Consider the following 22149-nt stretch of genomic DNA (forward strand, 5'->3'; position numbering starts at 1 on the left):
GCGCAAAGGCAGTCTGGGGAAACCCAGGCTAGGTCAGTGGAGGCTTTGCGCAGAAATGAAAGCTTTAGCGTAAGTTCTGCTGGGAAGACTCAATTGTTGTGTCACTTATTATCTTCTCATCTATCCAATCACGCTTTAATACTAGAAGTATAAAAGACCTGTACTTACACTTGTCTGAGTTCGCAGATGCTGACGCTTCACTCACCTCCATCCACCCCACCACCACCAAGATGATTTCTTCCCTCCATCAACGAGATGGGTTCCTCCGTCCATCCTCCGTATCACCATAGGATTTCCCCTTCAACCTCCCCACCACCACCAGGATGGTCCCTTCCAATACCGCACAGGGGGTCGGCTGCGCCCCCGCCATCTTCAGGCGGGAAATGCTGAATCCGTACCCTCGGATTGCGAGTTACAGACAAAAGAACCAAAGAACGGCAAAAAACTTATTGCATGTGGCTTGCTGGGCTGTTAATAAATGCATAATTATCGAGTATCTATTCTCCGAGTCTTTCTGGTAGAACTTGTATTTTATTGAATGAGAAGCAATAAGTAAGTTTACATAAAGTGTATAAACGCATTTATTAATTAGTCATACTCAGTCATTACCAGCAGGGGTCTGAAGGATTTAAGAAGCTCTTTGAAAAGATTCTGATTTTGTTTCTTTTTTTTTTTTTACCCAAACTATTAATCAAAAGTTTGGGGTTGGTTCTCGAAAGTCTCGTCTGCTCACCAAGGCTGAATTCATTTGATCCAGAAAAATCAGTTATATTGTGAAAAAATATAGCTCAAAATAACTGTTTATGTAATATATTTTAAAATGTAATATATTCCTGTGATCAAAAACTCCAGCATCATTACTCGCCTTCAGGGTCACATGATCCTTCAGAAATTTGCTGCTCAAGAAATTTTTTATTATTATTATCAATTTCTGAAGACAGTTGTGCATGCTTCGTATTTTTGTGGAAACTGATACATTTTATTAGGATTATTTGATGAATAAATTCGTTATTGTCACTTTTGATCAAATTAATGCATCCTTGCTGAATAACATACAACTAATTAATTTACACTTCTAAATAAATATAAAAGCTTATTGACCCTAAACGTTTGAACAGTAGTGTATGAAATGCAATTTATAAAAATGTATGTATTATAGATTTTTGCTATGTATAGATTTATGGTATATACATATATATAAAATGAACTTTATATGAAATAAATGAACTTTTGCACATTTGAAATTTGAAACATTTGAATATGGTGCAAAAGTTCATTTATTTCAGTAATTCACCTTAAAAGGTGAAACTAATATATTATATAGACTCATTAAAGTGAGATATTTCAAGCCTTTATTTGTTATATTTTGATGATTATGGCTCAACTATGAAAACCTTTTCACAATATTCAAATTTTGAATTTGGGGTTTTCATAAGCTGTAAGCCATACTCATCAAAATATAACAAATAAAGGCTTGAAATATCTCACTTTGCATGTAATGAGTCTATATAATATATTAGTTTCACCTTTTAAGTTGAATTACTGAAATAAATGAACTTTTGCACCATATTCAAATATTCAGAGTTTCACCTGTATGTATGTATGTATGTATGTATATATATATATATATATATATATATATACATGTATATATATATATTGTGTGTGTGTATATATATACTGTTGTGTTGTCAGAAGTCATTCAGCATTTGCAGATGTTCTCCATGATCATGTCATTTGGCCATACGTGACTCTGTTGTAACGGCGCTGCAGATGTCTGGATGTCTCGTAAACGGGCCAGGGTTTACAATAGTTCTTAAACATTTGCAGGTTTATCTGGTGTGTCTCTAGTCTGTCTGGTGGTTGGCAAATTTGCAGGGATTACCTCATGACACTCTCCGCCGTGCCAAATAAGCAGTGTGTTAGAGAGAGTGATCCTGAAGTCCTCACGTGAATGGCTCAGGTCCCGAGGCCCACTAAATCCCTCTCAGGAGGAACGTGAGGAGGTCGGAAGAGTTTTCCAGTTTCATCTGCTGAGATCTTCCCAAGATTGTCCTGCAACAGTCATGTACACACACACACACACACACACACACACACACTAACACTCACTCACAAGGTCATACACATCACAAATCATTTTAATGTGCTTTGCCAGCTGGAGACTTGCTCTATTTTGATGCTTTGAAAAATTTGTAAAAGGAGCAACACAAATTTTCACAGTTATGAATGCATTCTTTTGGTCCCTTTGCTGTAGTGATAGTGAACAAGTGTCTGGTGTTTATCTTGACCTTAAAATCGTTTTTTGGCTTTCATTATGTGAATTCATCACTATTAGCCTACTATTGATTTGAACGAACACCAAACCATTAAACATAAAGCTTATAGCTTATCCTATATTGTTTGTTCTGTGAATATTAATAATCAGAATCAGATTCGCAACACATTAACTGAGCTAAACTTGACACCGCCACGACATGTCTTGCCAGGTTTGACATCAGGGACATTTGTAAGTCATCCGTAGGATAATATTTCTCTCACTGAAGTTTTATTCAGGAGTACAGCGAATGGCTTCCATCAAAACAATTACAAAAGTAGCGTTCTCTACGTGCTTTCTTCCATATTTGATAATCCAATGCATTAAACTGTTAGGTTACATGCGTAAACCTGGTTCTCTGAGAACAGAGCGAGGTATCTCACTATTAACGCCTCAAGCCCGGTTCACACCGCCAGCGATTTTGTCGCTGTATGTCGCTAGTCTCTGTGAAGTCGCTTGTGGGCGTTGGTAGTGCTGTCGCTCTAATGTTATTGGTGGACTGGACGTCTGGCCAAGTGGCCATATTTATACTATACCATCACAAGTGACAAAACTAATGTTATATTATTTTAATTTGACTAGAAATTATAGGCTCAAAAGAAACAGTATGCTGTTGGGAGAGTGTTTTTATATTACCATAGCAGTGTTCAGTGGATTAAATCATTTACTAGATTAACGATCGATCAAGCAACAAATTAAACTCACTCATACGGTCATAAATGACTAAAACGTCATTCGTATTTGACAAATAATACATTTGTTTGTCCCTGATAGTCAACACAATGCAGGGGAAACTGTAAAGTGAACTGCAGCAGTGCTAATCTTGCATCATAAACTTACAACACTCGAACTATAAATGCATGAATTAAACTCACTGAGACTGTCGACAGTTTCTTTTCCATACATCATTTTATTATATCCATGAATGTGGTTAGTCAAATCATATAAGTGAAATCGCCCTCGAACTCTGACTTGCCTGCACTCGAGACGGTGACGTGAGCTCCACTGAAAGTCTTATTCCTATTGGTTGTCGCTCGCGAAAATCGCTTCTCATTTGCATAAAGTTGAAATTTCTGAACTTTTGTCGCTTGTCTCCTGTCGCTTGACACCTGTCGCCAACGGTCACTGTCGCTCGTGTCGCCTGCGCTCCATTGAAATGAATGGGATCTTGTCGCTTTGTCGCTGCGTGTCGCTGCGGTGTGAACGGGGCTCCAGACGGGATAGACTATGGACGCACCAATATGCAATTGACTATGGGAATGATAGCCAACTCCCAGCAAGAAAGCCGCATCTCTAAACCAGTTACTACTTTATTAGTCTATAATTGCTTTGCCAAGTTATAGTTTCCACCATTATCAGATATGACTAGTAATCATTTTGAACAGCTTCTTACCTTCTCATAAGTCATCTTTTTCAGATATACATTTTTCGGTATTGGGAGAGTTTTGATGTTGTTAGTGACATTCGCACTAATCAGGAGATCATATGTTTATTTATGCAGATTAGCTAGCCGAAGCACAACTTGCATATAATTACCAAAACAATGTTCCTGCACACTTGTAGTTTTATGCTTCAACCTCCAAAAGTTACTTTACAGTAGTGTATCTTTACAGTTTTTTTCAACTGCTTACACACAAAATCCTTGTCACACAATCTCTGAAACCTTACACTCAAACATCAGAACCACACACCAAATCTGCAAAACCATACACTAATTCTCGGCCTTCGACTCAAGTTTCATAAAACACTTTTTGCAAACCACAACACACAATTCTCTATGTAACACACACATATCTAACATGAAGTATCTTGATTTCCTTTTTCCTATAAATAGGCCAAAGGTCAAGTTAAAGGTTTTTCGGATTGTGTTCACAACCACAAATGCTTACAGTAAAAAAAGTTTGGTTTCAATCTTGCTTTCGTGTTTACCGTACATTTTTCGACATATCTCTGCTAATTTCTTTCAATCTTGTACAGAAATGTACAGAGGAGCTCATGAAAGAAAAGCTTTAGGTTTTGAATAACTGTGTGAATATGATATAGGCAAAAATTATAATATTATGGCAAAGGTGTTTCCAACATAAGACAAATATTTGCTTTTGAGATGTGTTTGTAATATTTTGAAGATATAAGAGATTTAAGGCATTTTGTGTGTGCAATTCTTCAATTTGTGTGTAAAGTTTTGAAAAAAAGACAAAGTTTTGAAAATATTTGTAAGCATTTGAAAAAAAAAAAACCTGGAATTGATCAAAACACCCAGTTTCTGTTAGTGAAATAGATTAATCATAATTAAAGCTGGAAATATCTATATGCCTATATGAAGGGCCTTCAAGTCAAAAGAGTGATTTATACCAACTACTTTTCTGCTGTGAGGTTTTGGAGTTAATATACGTTCACTGTCTATATGGAAAAGAGAAAATAAAAAAATTTCAAAACTTTTTTCTACAAAAGGAGGAAAATAATATGGGTTTGGAGCGACATGATGAGTAAATATGGATTGTTTCCTCCAAATGATGAGGGTTTCCTCCAGTGTGTTGAAGATCTCAACCCCAGCTAGACAAACACTGGCCTAAGCCATGAGCCAGCGCTCGATCCTGCCAATACTGGAGCTCTGTGATGGATGTGTTTTGCCTTTCCACTCTCCCAGCACCTGGTGGGATTCCTGTGTTTGTACAAGGTGTATCCTATTCTTGCCCCTGGAGTTGATATTTGCAGTAGCGTGTGGAGTGAACATCCTGACAATGGACGTGAGAATACGACGGTGAATAAGACAGAAAGCTCACAGACCAGAGAAACCCACCCTGGGTTTGGAAGAAGATTGCCTTTAAATCACAACCTGCAGCTTTACGACACATGGAAATGTCCTTTTTTTTTTTTTTACAGTCTCTATAGGACAGCCCAAAAGATAGGCTACCTAATCTATCCGTTTAGCTGGAAAGTGAATTATGGATTCTGCCACAGGTGACATAAGTAGTCTTCAGAGGAGACATATTAGCACATAACTCGAAACATGCGTCTTTAAGAGAAGCCATGCTTTTCAAATTTGGAGAGAACTGCCTTGTGGGATTTTCAGATTGGACCGTCTCGCTAAAACTCGGGCACAGGCTGAAACCCAAAGCTCAGCGTAGCTTTTCTGTGTCCTCAGCTGTGAGGTTAGGAGAGTTTTTCCTCCAGCTTGACGGCAATCATCTCCCGTTTCTCCTGAGTTTCCACAGGGTCATACGGGCAACCGTAGGCCTTTTCCTGTGGGTGCTTCCAAACGTGAGCAGGTACACTCATTCATGCATTTTTAACTGCTATTTGTCAAAAAGTGAGAGGAAAGCGGTGTGGGATCAGTTTTGCCCTGTGTTTTACGAGCAGAGGGCCACGATTTCAACTGGGAACGCAGTGTGAGGATCTACCCGCTGTCGGGGCTTTAAAAAAAATGATATTTATGGGCATTTACTGCCTTTTTATGGGATAGAGTGACAGGATTGTGATGCATGCCGGATTCAAACCTGTGTTCCCATGAGAGAACCACAGTTCAACACACAGCACTGCAGCTTGGACCCGCGGTCAGATCCTGGAGGCTTTCAGATGGGTCAGATCTGCTATATACAGTAAATATCATATTCCTTAACTCGTTAAAAATAATTGCAAGAACAAAAACAATGTCATGCTACTTGCTATTGCTAGTAAAAAATAGTGGTACCTAAGGACAGACATTCTCATCCTGCAGTTTTAATGGATACAATGTTATGTTTCCATATGCATATGAGAGCATCAATATTTGTGGTTAAAGTGATAGTTCGCTCAAAAAGTATTTACTCACCCTCATATCATTCCAAACTCGACTTTCTTTCATCTGTGGGACAAAAAATATGAAAATTTATGAATATGATTTGAATATCAGTATAAACAACATTTGACCCATTGACTTTTATTGTATCATGGACAACAACAACAAAAAACACATATTTTTCCAAAAACTGCTTGTGTGAACTATCCATGTCATATTTTTTGTCCAGAGTTAAAACCTTGGTAACACTTGTTAATAAATACAACCTTAACTACATTATAGCAACACAAACTAACACTGAATAACACATCATAAGCATTTATTAATCTTAGTTGATGTTACTTTCAACATTTACTAGTACATAATTATGAAAGTTGTATCTGTTTATATTGTTATATTATTTAATGGACCCACTCTAAAAAATGCTGGGTTGTTTCAACCCAATTTTGGGTCAAATATGGACAAACCCAGCCGTTGGGTTAAATTTTTTAATTACTTTTTTGACCCAACGTTTGGGTTTGTCCATATTTGACCCAAAATTGGGTTGAAACAACCCAGCATTTTTTAGAGTGTATATAGCTAACATGAGCTAACAATAAATAGCTGTATTTAACTAACTAGCATTAACAAAGATGAACAAATACGGTAACAAATGTGTTGCTCATTGTTAGTTAATGTTAGCTGATGCATTACACTTTATATCTGCTAAATGTTCATTTAAAAAGCTGGTGATTGTATACAGCACTCTAAAAAATGCTGGGTTGTTTCAACCCAATTTTGGGTCAAATATGGACAAACCCAAACGTTGGGTCAAAAATGTAATTTAAAAATGTAACCCAACGGCTGGGTTTGTCCATATTTGACCCAAAATTGGGTTGAAACAACCCAGCATTTTTTAGAGGTGCATGAGTGATTTGTTATTAAAATGTGAATTAATTTATACTTCATGCATTCGGTATATTTTAGACCAGTCTTGGCTATAATCTAAATAATTAAAACTATTATATTAACAAATGTTGCACTAAAAAGAGAGATGGAGATGTAGCATCATGCATTTACTCTCTCTGGTCACTGATAACATCATTATGTGTTATGAGGCGTACGAGGAAGAGTCCTTTCTAGATTTAGGTTTGGCCACTTTGACAACACACATCTCACGCTGAAGACGTTCATTGTACAGTTCAATGACAGAATGCAAATATATTTTTCCATTACATCAACATGTTACGTAACCAACGTGCCATTTCATGTCTGTTCATTTGAATATGACCAGAATACAATTGCGGGGCTACTAACTTTTGCCAACGGTGGATATACTGTTTATCAGCTACAGTTATTTTTTTTATAAAAATCTACAGATAAAAATCTCTGAATGCAACCATGTCAGCTGTACAATAAAAGTAAAAAATAACAACAGATCTGTATACAAAATATATATATATATATATATAAAATAAAAATAAAAGTTCTAATAATACATTTTTAGTGATATAAGTGTAGTGAATGTACTTTTTTTTTGTTGCGAAATGCTCTTCTCTAGAGTTCATTTATCAATCTAGCCTAATTTTTCAACACACATGGACACTGAGTGGCTTTTCCTGAGGTAAATGTAAAGTTACATGACATTCTTTACAAACTGTTTTATTGACGTCTTTCCGCGGTCGAAACTGACGGAGTGATTAGCCAACACGAGACATGAAACATTTCAAGAAGTTGTACTTTTTCTTTCAACATACATTCTGAAGTTCATTCATGTTTATTTTGTGCAATAAACAATAGTAAAGAGGAAGATATGCCGACTGAACTGGGGCAGAGCCTCTCACGCCATTAAGAGCCACAAAAACACATTTATTCTTTGAATTTCATAATAAAATTGAAAGAAATTGAAAGCGACATCGATTTATATCAATGGTAAATCTGTCTTCTCTATCGGCGAGTTTCTTCTTTGCTATTTAGTCAGTAGATTAAAACCTTTCATTAAAGTTATACATGGATTTTGAACAATACCCGTTCTTGTCTAAGGACAACTTTGATGAACTGTTTTAATCCACTTCATATGATGACTACTGTATTTATTTTGAATCACTTTTTCCATACAGGGGGAAAAGTCACTTGACAAAGTTATGTTGTGAAGCAGGGGAGAGGGTTAGGGTTACCTAACGCACGGCTAGTTGTAACACCCTTGTTTTAAATACTTCCACACACGCTAGCATGACGGAACTGTGTGTATTTACTAGTTGCCATATCAACACTATATAGAGAAAAAATTACGCCAACATTCAGAAATCTTTGGAAGATATTACTGAACATAACCATAGCAAAAGTACATTTCTTACTTATGTTATTTTTACATCTCTAATTTTTGGTGTTTATTTTAAATTAGACAAATCTGACATTATTTTAATCTCCAATATGTTATTTAACAGTTGATATGGTTCTCTAATGGTTCGCTAACTAGCAGAAGACACTAGCAGGGTTTAAATCCAATAAATCCAACCAATACAATGTTGTAACACTGCGTTACAATGTCCCCCTATTAGAATATGCTATTATATTCTATACTTTTATGAATTATATTGAGAAAACATGAGAAAAAGGTGAAAAAAACAGTCAATGTTCAGAAATTATTAATTATTATTATGTTTTGAACTGTGTTGTATAGCTGTGTTTTTCGGTCTGTTTGTTGTCAAACTCAAAAATTATTTTATTTTTAATTATTAAAAAATGCCATTATTTTATATGAAAAAGTTAATAATTGTATTTTATTGAGAATGTTTTTGTTTGTCATATATATATATATATATATATATATATATATATATATATATATATATATATATTATTATTATTTTTTTTTTTTTTTTTTTTTTTTAGATCAGATAGCATTTTAAAGTGTAAATGAAGAAGTCAGTAAAGTTTACATTATTAAATAAACTGATTGCTGTCATATGGTCATGTTACAATGTACCCCACCTATGGGGCATGTTGTCACATTTCACTTTCATTCTTTCGGGGTATATCAAGAAAAAAGTATAGGCTACACTGTATATAATAATAAAACAAAATTAATTTTGTTAATTTTAACCAGACGGTGCGGGAAATCCGTGGAGTTATGTGTTCATGCCATTCATAATCTCCAATGACACATTGCATGAGTCAGTGAACCCTAACATAGACAAATCAATACCCACAAACTCCAGACAGAAGTTGTGGCCACTGTCTGAGATGATAAAGGGGTTCTAACCTTTCAGACGATACGTACTTTCCCTAACACAACTAGAAAAGGGGTTTCGCTCTCGGTCAGGCAAACTATGCGGGAGAAGATGCAAAGTGTGTATCATCATCATCATCATCATCCCTGTTTGAAGAGCACAGCACTGGCGTCAGCGGAGGACAACACGACGGTGTTTCCCCCGTTTTCAATCAACGTGTCCAGCTAGATTAGCAAAACTGACAAATTATTTTTAATACAAAACGCGCTTGAAAACAATATTTAAAATTACCCCAAACAATGTGTTACTTAGCCTATTCACCCCGAAGTGGTTCCAAACGAGTTTTCTCAAACATAAAATAATATATTAGATTGTTGGTAATCAAACAGTTGATGGCACCCATTGATGCCATGAAAAATTGGGTGAACTAATTATAAGCGATTCCCTAAAGAATCATAGCTTACAGTCTATGAGAAAAACACGAGCTTTAATGGGTGTGATCTGCCATCTGCTGGACTTACTGTGCAATAACCACCAGTTCCAGCATGATGGTGCTTGTATCAGATGCTAATACTTTTATAGTTGTTGATTATAATAGTCACAGCAGTACCATTGCATCTACTTGGTATTTCAAGTAAACACTATGGTGCATGTCTAAAAAATGTGATATTTTATCATCAAACCACAGGTTCCATTTAAACTGTACCTGATGGTTACCGTTTTTATGATTTAAAGGCACAACATTAAATGTTTTGCTTTTTACTACTCCCATAGTGTATGATTGCAGAAATAATATAAGTTTGTATTGGATGGCGGATTTTGAGTGAAATGTTTCATTGGTCTCTTGTCTATATTGTCCCCGTTACCAATGTTTGGTGAGTTTAAGTCAAGAACAGGTTTACGTTTATGTTGATTTCATGTTTAAAGTTTAGTTCAAGTCAAGTTTGTATTTAATAAAACTGCACATGAGGTCAGCTGCAAATTTAAAAAATATATAGAAATATAAAAAAAGTAAAGATTCTGAAAGCATTGAAGGAGATCCCATAATTTAATATAGAATTATAGTGGTAACAAATACATATATTTTATTATATGATTCATAGAGTATTTTATCATATTATAATAATTTGATATAATCTAACCATGTCATGTCAACAAATGGAAAGTCAGCCAGCTGTTTATTATCATGTTAATTATCGTGCCTTTTACCCCAAATACCATACTTTACATATTCTTCCTTAATGAAAAACTGTCGCTTTAATTACCTTGAACAAAACAAAAAAAATGATTAAGAAGACATTTGTTTCTAAATATATTCAGTGATTTTACAAAATCTAAATATTGAGAAAATCTCCTTTAAAGTTGTGCGCTTATGTTGGCAATTTTGCTGAATTCACTCACAAAAATATGGTGCAAGTCCAAAATGTTTTATATTTGATCATATTATATTATGTATATTGATAAAAACAAACCACAAGTTCTATTTAAAACTGTATTCAGGACAAAAATGTCACAGACTATACAAACATACAGTATAGAGTACTGAATTTTGGCCCTCAGATAAAAGAATAGTCACGCTTTCTAATATTAACTACTATGTACTTAACCATTTGATACAATATACTTATTATGCACATATTGGTGCATTGTAATTACAATTTAAGTACCTGCATTTAATTAACATGTCAACCATACTTACACTAAACCCTTTTCATCCGCCATAAAAGTGTGAACTTTCCTAGAACATTTCCTTTAATCTTTTACACAGTAAATCCATGGTTTTGTATTTAATGTTAGTACATAATAGGCCACGTGATGTAAAGTGTGACTATTTTATACAAATTAATTCACATTAGTAAGGCACTGACTGTTACAACCTACTAAGTGCACATCAGGTACAGTAAATGAAACAGGCGGTACTGTATATTACATGATCTTCTAGTTAAAATGATATGACAGAATGAATAAAAATGTCTCATCATGCAATGATTTTGGACAAGACTAGATGTTTAGATTAGTTGGCTAGTCTTTCTGTTGTTTGCAGCATGTTGGATCAACAGTGAAAACTCCTCGTGTTCCTCTGAGCGGCTCTCCTCAAAGTTTAGACTTGGCCTGGAAGAAGGACATGATGGCCTTCATGCATTCATCTGAGAGCCAGCGCTCCACCAGTCTCTCCACCTCTGCGTCGTTCACAGCGTGAAGCCTCTCGCTCTCCACCCCGCGGATCAGCTGCTTCGACAGAGCCAGAGACTGAAGGAGTGTGAGAAGAGGACCATGAGGAGCGCAGACATGTGACTACAGTGTTCAAGAAGTGAAGTGTATTGCCTTTTTGATCAAATGTGACCCTGGACCACATAACCAATCACATGGGTTAATTTCTTTTAATTGATATGTATATATCACATGAAAACTGAATAAATAAGCTTTCCATTGATGTGTGGTTTGTTATGATAGGACAATATTTGGTCGAGATACAACTATTGAAAATCTAGAATCTGAGGATGCAAAAAATCGAAACATTGAGAAAATCTCCTTTAAAGTTGTGCATTTATGTTCACGATTGTGCTGCATTCACTCACAAAAATACATGTTTTATATATTTACGGTAGGACATTTACAAAATATCTTCATGGAACATGATCTTTACTTAATATCATGACATATTGCCACAAATAGAAATAATGTAGAAATAAATAAATAAAACATCTGTGAACATCAGATTATGTGATGGTGTTTGATTAGCCAATCAGAAAGATTATAGAGATGCACCGATTACAATTTTCTAGGCCGGTTCCGATTTCTCATTGAGTTTGACCTGCCGATACCGATTTCATTTTTCTAACCACTTTACAGCACACACAAATATTTATTTTCTATATATTTTTTTTTTATAAAACACCATATACTTTTACCGAAATGGAATAATAAAAACAAGTCTAAATGGATACATTTCATAAATATATCTATATTTTTGAGTCTTCATTTTCTTTTCTGACATAGCCTATATTCCAGTTCTTGTTAAAACACACTAGACATGCAAATAATGTGAATTTTAGGCACTTTTTGTGTGAAATCATATTTTTTTTGTCCATCAAAAGTGTGCTTTCACTTTTAAATAGCGTGAGCAGCGCAACGAAATCCGCGCTTCACTTCTGCTCACGCGACCCTCCTGCTCGCGGTGTGAATCCACTCATTGATTAACATACATGCCACGCTGAAAAAAATACGCGCTGCTCACTTGTTCTCGCGCTTGCGGTGTAAAACGCCCGTAATTCACGAGGTTTCCTACATGTGCGTTCCGTGTGCACGTGTGATGCTGATGTTACGCGATGTTAATCATGCGACGCCCGAGTGCATTTGACCGGCATAAAATTGGCATATGTCAGACTAACCGGTCGGTCTCCTAATCTCTAAAAGATTAGCATTAAAAGTATAATGTTCAGATAGGCTATGCGACAAATGATTATAATGCTATTTCATAACAATTCTCATAATAATATATCTTTTTTTCCTTTTTCCAACTTGCTACGCCCCCCTGGCGGCCCCCACTTTGAAAACCCCTGCCCTAGATCACACATCGAGCAGTCTGAGCACTTACGTTCTTGGGCAGCTTGGCGTAGGCCTTCAGTCTGGTCCACACTTCGCTCTGGAAGGAGCTTTCAGGAAAGACCTCCGTCACCAGACCCACTTCACAGGCCTGTGTGGCCGTCAGCTTCTTATTGAACAGCAGCATCTCACTGGCCTGGAAAGAAAGGACACAGAGGACAGTCATACAGAAAACTGTCATTTCTGTTGCGGTGTCCGAAATCACTCACTCGTTTACAGATTCTCTATATAGTGCACGGCTGCTGAGTGCACTATATAAGCAAGGAGTGAACGAAACGAAGCGAGGACGTATTACATCAGAGAGCTGTCGCTGAAACTTTCTCACATACATTTATCCTACATGTGGCTTACTTTAGAAACAGATAACAGTGACTTTAGTTTGTTATTATGCATACCTCCATGCCAGCTTAATGTATTGTATTCATTTTTAGTATCTTTAACTTTCCTGTCCAAGCACCTTTTAAAACATAATGATAATGTGTGTTTAGCGCCATCACCTGGCCATTATAATAAGATGAATTCATTAAAGAATACCTTTTTTCTTGTTTATTTAATTCTGACATATCATTCGACCACGGCTGTTTTTCACGACTTTTCCGTCTGTAAAATTGGACATCGGCAACAGGTCGGCAGCAACGTTGATAACTATTCATCAAGTCATCGCTAAATATTGGACAGTCACGCTAAAAGTGTGTTGTTTTAATAATAACAATAATACGTTTTATTTATATAGCGCCTTTCCATAGGTCAAGGCCGCTTTACATTGTACATTACAATACATTTATTTACATAAGGCTTTGTGTCAGGTGAAAAATAAATTAATTAACAACCGAAATCTTGTATTATTCCTGACATTGTTTTGACGGGAGTCGGAGTCGATTCCAAAAAAATGGAATCGAGTAAATAAACCGGGAAACATTAAGTATTAGTATTTTCATTTTACAGTTGTGCAATAAAATAAAATGATTATTATTATAAATAAAAATATATATTTTACAATTAAAAGTTAAAATACACAAATATTTCTTATTTTGTTTATTTTATTTAGTAATATTATAGTCATATGAATCATAACACATTTGCCAAATTCTGTAGCCCTTCAAACAAGCAACAAATCTGAAGCATTTTTTTCTCTCCACAAAAAAAAAACAAAAAAACAAAAAAAAAACAACGCAAAATGCAGTTTTTAATCAGAAAAATTGCAATCACATTTCCTCCTAAATCATGCAACCCTATGTACATTAGTACTGTGAGATGATTAAAATAATGAAATGCAATTATTATCACAATATTTGGTAACACTTTATTTTACAGTGTCATTGTTACATATATTACTTACATGTAGTTACTATAGTAATAACTATAAATTATGCACAATTACATGCAACTAACCCTCAAACAAACCCTAACCCTAACCCTATAGTAAGTACATGTAGTTAATTAATATTACTCAGCACTTAAATGTATAATTACAGCGTAACAACGACACCTTAACATAAAGTGTAACCCAATATTTTTAGTAGTCAACCGATTAATCTCAAGTTTTCTTTGTGTGGATATGCATACCTTTGCTGTGCCCATAATTTTGGGGAACAGATATGAAGAGCAGCCCTCCGGACTCTGACCCAACTGACTGAAGGGTGTGTGAAACGTCGCCTACACACAAAACAAATGGGGGTTGTGAGCCAAAATACAGATATATATATAGATACAGTCAAACAAATATACTGGCGGAAATCAGCTCACCTTCTCTGTGGCATAAACAACATCAAAAAGTCCCAACAGGGTGACGGATACACCCACCGCCGGCCCGTTTATCACTCCAATCAGAGGTTTGGGGAAGTCGATGTACGCTTTCACGTACCTCCTAAAACAACACAAGCACACGTGTCCATCGTAACATCCCTCAAGCTGAAAAGAGAGTATAAACTGGTTTCACTTTCCACTTTACCTCAGCAACTCCCCCGACTGTTTAGCCATCTCCTCCAGTCCAGCCTCAGGGATCTTTGTAAAGTTGTTCAGGTCGTTTCCACTGCAGTAATAATCCCCATTACCTGTACAGTCAGTGAGGGTGAGAAATGATCTGCAAACGCGGAGTCTCATGATGACTGTTTAAAGGTAAAGCAGAATACTTCACCTGTCATCACTGTAATGACGGAATCGTCTTTCCCAGCGAGATCCAAAGCTTCAATCAGCTCATTGTACATCTACAGGATGCAAAAAATAGTGCATTTTTTTATAAAAATATCTAAGCATCAGTGTTGTTTACGGAAGCCCTGAACCACAACGTAAAAAAAAAAAATTGTAAAATGTTTCTAGCATTTCGATCAGAAGCAGTTCGACTTCACGAGCGCTTTTAAAACCTTTTTTTTTTTTTTTACAAAAAATATATAAGAACTTCTTCGGAAGACTGTATTCTCATAACTTTATTCTCGAAATATTACTTTATTCTCAAATAATAATAAATAATATTCTCGAATACAGAATAAAGTCGAAATATTTTGAGAATAAAGTCGTAATATTTCGAGAATTAAGTTACGAGACTACAGTCTTCCATAGAAGTTATTTATTTATTTATTGCAAAAAAAATAAAAAGTGCTCAGTCTGCTTTTGATGGATCTAAATATAATAATAGCTTTTTACTTTTATCTGGGCTTTCAACAAAAGGAAATTGCTTATCTAACAACATGACATTACCATTTTCTTTTCTTTTTTGTCAAAATATTACGACTTTATTCTCGAAATGAAGAGAATTATTCTTTTTTTTTTTTAAGTTGTGGTTCAGGGCTTCTGTTGGTTGTTACTGTTGACTAGAAGCAGAAAAAATTATTTTGTTAATAAAAATTAAGATGGAACAACAAATATAAGTAAAAAAACTTAAATTAAAATTAGAAATGCTGCCTTGGCGACTAACTGAAATAAAAGTTTACACCGAAGCACTAAAATTAATACTGAAAAAAAAATAAAGCTAAATACAAATAAAAAAAATTATTAAAAAAATCATAAAATGACAAAAGCATATGCAACAATTGCCAAAACTTAAACTAAAATTTTAATAAAAAATAAAACTATAAGCTTAATTAAATTAATTAAAATATTAATAAATACTACAATAGTATACGGATAATATCAAAATAACACTGCTAACCATCAGGGTTATTATAGTTAACTAAAACATTTTTTGTTATCAAATAAACTGAAATAAAATAAGATATTTATTTTAGCTAGTTGCGTCAACATTTCTTATTTTCATTTATTTTAACTTGATGTACTAAAATAACTAAAACAAAAAATAATAAAAGCTACATAGACAAAATTACTAACATTTTAATTAAAATCAAAACATAAAATATGAATAAAAACAAAAATAGTATCTCAATAATATTAAAATAACACTGCTAAGCTATTGACAATAGTAGATAGTAAATGTAATACTTAAAATGTTATGATAATACTTAATACTTATATTAATGTTAATTAATACTTAAGTAATGTTAAAATGCCATTACTACACGACTCTCTGGAATACTTTTGATTGGTCAATCGTTGCATTCATCAGTCAATTATTATGTATAATATGACCGTTGTCCCCAGAACACTGATGGTTTAGTTTCAAACCCTCAAAATGTAAAGAATGAGTTTTATCTCATGCGATGTGACCTCTACAGTGATGGCGTTCTTCTTCTCGGGTCTGTTGAGGCGTATGGTGGTGATGTTGTCCTCTGAGGTGACCAGCAGCGTCTGGAAGGCCTTCGAGCTGCCGGCCGTCTGCGTGGACACCGCAGGGGCTTCTGCTCCCACCAGAGACTGGATGAGATCCACGTACTGCTGCCTGGCCTCCTCCTGACACAGGAAGCACACGAGGGTCACATGATGAAGCCGGTCACGTGCACAGGCTTTATTTAGACGTCTGCAGGGCTATCCTAGCCTAAACCTTGTCCCCTGACCAACATATATATATATATATATATATATATATATATATATATATATATATATACACACATACACACACAGGTGAAACTCAAAACATTTGAATATCATGCAAAAGTTCATTTATTTCAGTAATTCAACTTAAAGGCTGAAACTAATATATTATATAGACTCATTACATGCAAAGTGAGATATTTCAAGCCTTTATTTGTTATAATTTTGATGATTATGGCTTACAGCTTATGAAAACCTTTTCACAATATTCCAATTTTGAATTTGGGGTTTTCATAAGCATATGTACCGGTATATATATATAATTTATTTTTTATCTGATAAAAATTACCAAAATTAAAGGATAAATAGAAATATGTTTGCAAAGCTAATACAAAAGTGACCAAAATGAAATAGAAATGTTTTATAAAAAGCTAAAAAGTGACCAAAATTAAAGATAAATAGAAATATTTTTAAAAATGAGCATAGCACATACAAATCCATAACATTTTTAACTAAGACTATTATAATATCACTGTTCCTTTTATTGACTTGTTCTTTATGAGTGTGTATGCGAGTTACATTAAAATGAATACAAAATATTTATGATAATTCTGTTTTGATAATTTTATTACTGTTTTTGGTACAACGTTATTTTAAGGTGACGTAGTTACACGTTACTACATGTACTTACTATAGTAATAAGTAAATTATGCATAATTACAAGCAACTAACCCTAATCATAACTCTATAGTAGCCTACATGTAGTTGATTTTAATATTAATAATCAGTACATATTTGAGTAAGTACAATGTAACTACATCACCTTAAAATAAAGTGAATTTTAAGGTGATGGGTGTTATTTTAAGGTGTTAGCTAACCCTAACCCTGTTTTTTTTTTTTTTACATTATCAATAAAATAATTGTTTTTTTAATTAATTACACATTTAAACCTGTAGTAATACATGAAAAGCTGATCCAAAATAAGGCCAAGTAACTTTGATTTGGACTTTAGTGAATGTAGCGGTGCTCTCCTCTCACCTGTGACACGGACCCCAGACTCTTCCACGCGTCCCATTTGGCTTTGTTCACAAAGTCCAGCATGCCGGGTTTGGGGCTGTTGCAGGGTCCTTGTGTGGCCTGAGCAGAAATGAGAGATGAAGAACTGGTCAACAAAAACTTGTTTAGTTCAGTAAATGTATGCATACAGCGATCAATTCAAATGATAATAGCCAGATAAAGTACACTGAAAATCACCATTGCTTGTGTTTAAACCTTCTGTGTTCTTCCACAACATGGATACGTCAACAGCCAATTCAAACCATTCAAAAGTTTGCTGTCGGTAACATTTTGTTAATGATTTTAAAAACATCTCTTCTGCTCACCGTGGCTGCATTTAGTTGATCAAAAATACAGTAGAAATTGTACTTTTGTGAAATATTATTACAATTTAAAATACCTGTTTTCTGTGTGAATAAATAGTCAAATGCTATTTATTCCTGTGATCAAAGCTGTTTTTTCAGCATCATTACTCCAGTCTTCAGTGTCACATGATCCTTCAGAAATCAGTATAATATGCTCAATGGACTACTTGCGTTTTACTTATTACATATCGGGAGTTTCCAGTTAGTGTTTAGCGCACCTACCTACATGAAGATGCATGAAATGTTCCTATAAATATATTTTCTTTCCAACTGTTCATTCTGAATAATAAATGGGATAAATATATTTATCCACTAACCTGCAGCAGTCCTATAGGTCTTCTCATTAAAGGGATAGTTCACTTTGAAATTAAATGTTGGTATGTTTTATCTTACCTGAAGTGCATCCAAGATGTAGGTGTCTTTGTCTCCGCAGTAGTTTCAATTTTGATATTTTTAGGTCAAACCGTTCTTGTCTGTCAGTCATATAATGCAGGTCTATAGGCACTGTCTCTAATAGCATGCAGAGAAAAGTCCAAATTAAACAATTCCTCATCGTAAGTGCACATTGATGGCCTAAGCTCGCGCGAACTCATCCGGGAGTGTTGAGTTTTCACTTATTCCCAATTTGTAAGCCTTCTATCTTGACACACTACTCGCTTCATTGTTCAGGCCAATCAGAGGCATACGTTGAGCCGTACAGCCAATCACACGCGTTTCTGCTGAGTTTAAAAATGCAACGTCCAATCGAAGGCGGTTAGATTAGTTTCCGGGGAAGAAATCCGGTGTAAACAGATCACTTGGACGTGGTTGTGTAAAAGAGATAAAAACTATATAAATACTGTTCGTTTTATCACACAAACCGCTTGTTTTGTGTCTTAGGCCATCAATGTGCACTTAGGATGGGGAATTTTTTAATTTGGACTTTTCTCTGCATGCTTTTGGAGACAGTGCCTATAGACCTGCATTATATGACTGACAGACAAGAACGGTTTGACCTAAAAATATCAAAATTGAAACTACAGCGGAGACAAAGACACCTACATCTTGGAGGCACTTCAGGTAAGATAAAAAACATACCAACATTTAATTTCAAAGTGAACTATCCCTTTAAGAGTGTTTTTCTCTTAGCGTACTTATATTTTATACCTGTTGAGTTTACATTATTTAATGAATTCGACTAATAAAAAGGACTGCTTGTGTGCATTAGTGCTTTTTAAAATAGTTGAATGAGTGAATGCTCGCGAGGTTCCTGTAACGATGTTAAATAGGATCTTCCAACAGTAACGCACACAGCGTTGAGGAGAATGACAGTCAACTTCTTTGAATATTAATTAAGCATTTTGGGCATGAACATGTAAATAGTTAAAAGATTGACATAAAAAAAATGACACAGAATGATTAAAATATTTAATCCAAATAAATAAATGTTCGTGTTTCGTACTGTTTGTACTGGTGTTATTAATCTGTTTTCACACACTTCAGCGTCGCGGTCACTAGTGTAGACGAACACTGACACCCTGTGGTGAAATAATGCGTATTTTTAACAGCCGCAGCTTTCTCAGATTGGCTTGGTTTGGATTAAAACTTCATGTTCCGATGAGGAAAATTCTGCACACAGTAAACATCAGAATATCCCTTCTTCTGTCAATACAAATGTCCAAATTTTTTAATCTTATTGCAGACACTCATTTTGTTTATTCAACGTTTGTTCAACTCATTGACCATTGAAAGTAAACATAACCTGAAATATGTATTGTTTCCAAACGGAAGTGCATCACAACGTTCAGTGCAAGTGGTCCATTATTATTACGGAGTGGCTTTTTACACCAACTCCGCCCATTGACGTCTGATTGGGCCAGACAAAATTACTGGAGACGCTTGATTAACAACAGTAGCAATATTTTAGGGTAAAGAGCGGCAGAAAGTTGACCCGAGTTCGAAACTGCCTTTTGCCGAACTTGCTCTACTCCTTTTCCCATCACACGTCAGATTGAAAAAGCATTTATTTTGAATAAAAATAAAGAAAATGTCAGAAAAGTGGAAATAAAGTGTCTAATGTGTGTTTAATAATAAAGTGTGTATTAGTCAGGGATGGTGTAGGGAGGGATTTATTGTCCCGATAAGGCAGTGTCCATTTAATCATTTTAATAAATATAATCAATTACACTCTATGTTATTATTGTATACCTTTTAATGTACAACAACACTGAGGTGCATACAGTATTTACCACTGTTTATGAGTTAATATAGCATCTAACTACTATTTACTCTTATTGCAAAGAAAATATTGCTATTTATACATTGTGTAAATACAATCTATTGCTATTTAAACTTAGTGTAAATAGCATCGCTCACTAAAAATTTTTGCTATTTACACTTACTTCAAATAGCCTTATTATTACTAATGATTCTTATTATCAATGTTGAAGTTTTTGCTGCTTGAAAACCATGACACGTTTTTTTTTTTTTCAGGATCCTTTGCAATATTTAGCATTTATTTGAAATATAAATATTTTAAAACATTATTTTCTAACATAAATGTATGCATCATTGCTGAATAAAATAATTAGTTTCTAAAACAACTAAAAACTAAAACAATCTTACTGACACTAAACTTTCGAACAGTAGTTTATGGAAAGACACATTTCATGAGAAATGGAAAAAGCAGGAAATAAAAAGAGAAAACTGAACAAAATGAATCCCTGATGCATAACCGTTTAATATTTGTTTTCTGTCCTATTACTGAAGCGATGTCCGTCAAGAGGACGTTCTTGATCAGTTTCTCACCTGTTTAAACAGTGCATAGATCTTGAGTTTGACTTGATTGCCTGGATCATTTTTCAAAGTGCCCAGTTTTTCTTTGGCCGTGTTGAACTCTTCTACTGAAGCTCCCATCACTGAAGCGGTGCTGTGCAGCTGGACACACGGTATCAATGCAGCTCTACTGGCTCTGGACATACATAACACACACACACATATCACAGTTTAAGCAAAGCACAGTCAGTACTAGACTTCAGGAGCCAATATGAGTGTGTGTGTGTGTGCGCGCGCCTGCGTGTAAAGTGTGTGAGAGGTGAAGATGCCATGATGATTTAGGTAAAGGTCAGAGCGAACACAAGAAGGTGAACACAAGGTAAACACAAGGTACAGGAGTATTTCTGTCACAACACAAGATGATGTACACAGTTATGTCCATAACAATAATATACGTTAAGTACATCTGCAGATTATAATCTAAGTTAAGGGTTTAGTGTCTGAAGCTGGTCAAAATAAACGCTCATTTTCACACATCATATCTGTATAATAAAGCTCCTACCGGGCGAATCGGTGAAATCTCCACGGTGAGACGAGTTTGACAAGAGCAGCCATAACCCTGACAGCACTGATCAAAGTTTATGTACACAATAACCAGTTGATGATGGTCGGCGCTGCCATAGATGGACGCTGCTGTCAATCACCTGTCAGTTCATCTGTCCCCGCCCACTAAATCGCGTATCAGCCAATCAGATGTAATGATTTTCTCACTCGCTAAATAAAATGCGGAAATGGATCTGTTCAGAAACAGTTACTGCCGCCTTCTGGCTGGAGGATTTGCCAAATATATCTTCATTAGTTGACTGAATTTTTGCTTTCAGGACAGAATTTACAAATATTATTCTAATTTAAGAGGGTTTTGATATAGGCGTTTGAAACAAAAATAAAAAGAAATACAATAGCACTGCCACTGTTAAAGAAAACAAGCATTTGAATCCATGCCATTTTAGAGCGCTGTCTTCAAATCAACACTAGATGGCAGCATAACTACACTACAAGTTCATACAGGAACAGATTTGTTTGGTATTTTATATGTTCTTTAAGCAATAAAAATAAATAAAAAATAAACTCTAG

At 35.0% G+C, this 22149-nt stretch overlaps 1 protein-coding gene across 1 annotated transcript; it reads right to left on the reverse strand.

Moving 5' to 3' along the window:
- Positions 1-10343: 10343 nt before the first annotated feature.
- On the reverse strand, positions 10344-21743 carry eci2 (enoyl-CoA delta isomerase 2). Its single transcript, XM_079602145.1, has 10 exons — positions 21578-21743; positions 21049-21211; positions 17879-17977; positions 16574-16756; positions 15051-15120; positions 14865-14967; positions 14660-14780; positions 14480-14569; positions 12906-13049; positions 10344-11557 (listed from the first exon to the last, which is right to left on the reverse strand). Exons 1-10 carry the CDS (start codon positions 21628-21630, stop codon positions 11402-11404), a joined length of 1182 nt encoding a protein of 393 aa, XP_079458271.1. The 5' UTR covers positions 21631-21743; the 3' UTR covers positions 10344-11401.
- Positions 21744-22149: the final 406 nt, after the last annotated feature.

This window comes from Phoxinus phoxinus (assembly GCF_949152265.1).
Source record: "Phoxinus phoxinus genome assembly, chromosome: 24".
Lineage (NCBI taxonomy): Eukaryota > Metazoa > Chordata > Actinopteri > Cypriniformes > Leuciscidae > Phoxinus > Phoxinus phoxinus.

Bases quoted from the DNA above. Each gene is read 5' to 3' on its own strand.
- eci2 (XM_079602145.1), bottom strand. From the start codon at position 21,630: ATGGCTGCTCTTGTCAAACTCGTCTCACCGTGGAGATTTCACCGATTC. The intron at 16,757-17,878 runs GTGAGAGGAGAG...TTCCTGTGTCAG, and splicing joins GTCTGGGGTCCGTGTCACAG to GAGGAGGCCAGGCAGCAGTA. The intron at 11,558-12,905 runs GTAAGTGCTCAG...ACACTCCTTCAG, and splicing joins ACGCCAAGCTGCCCAAGAAC to TCTCTGGCTCTGTCGAAGCA.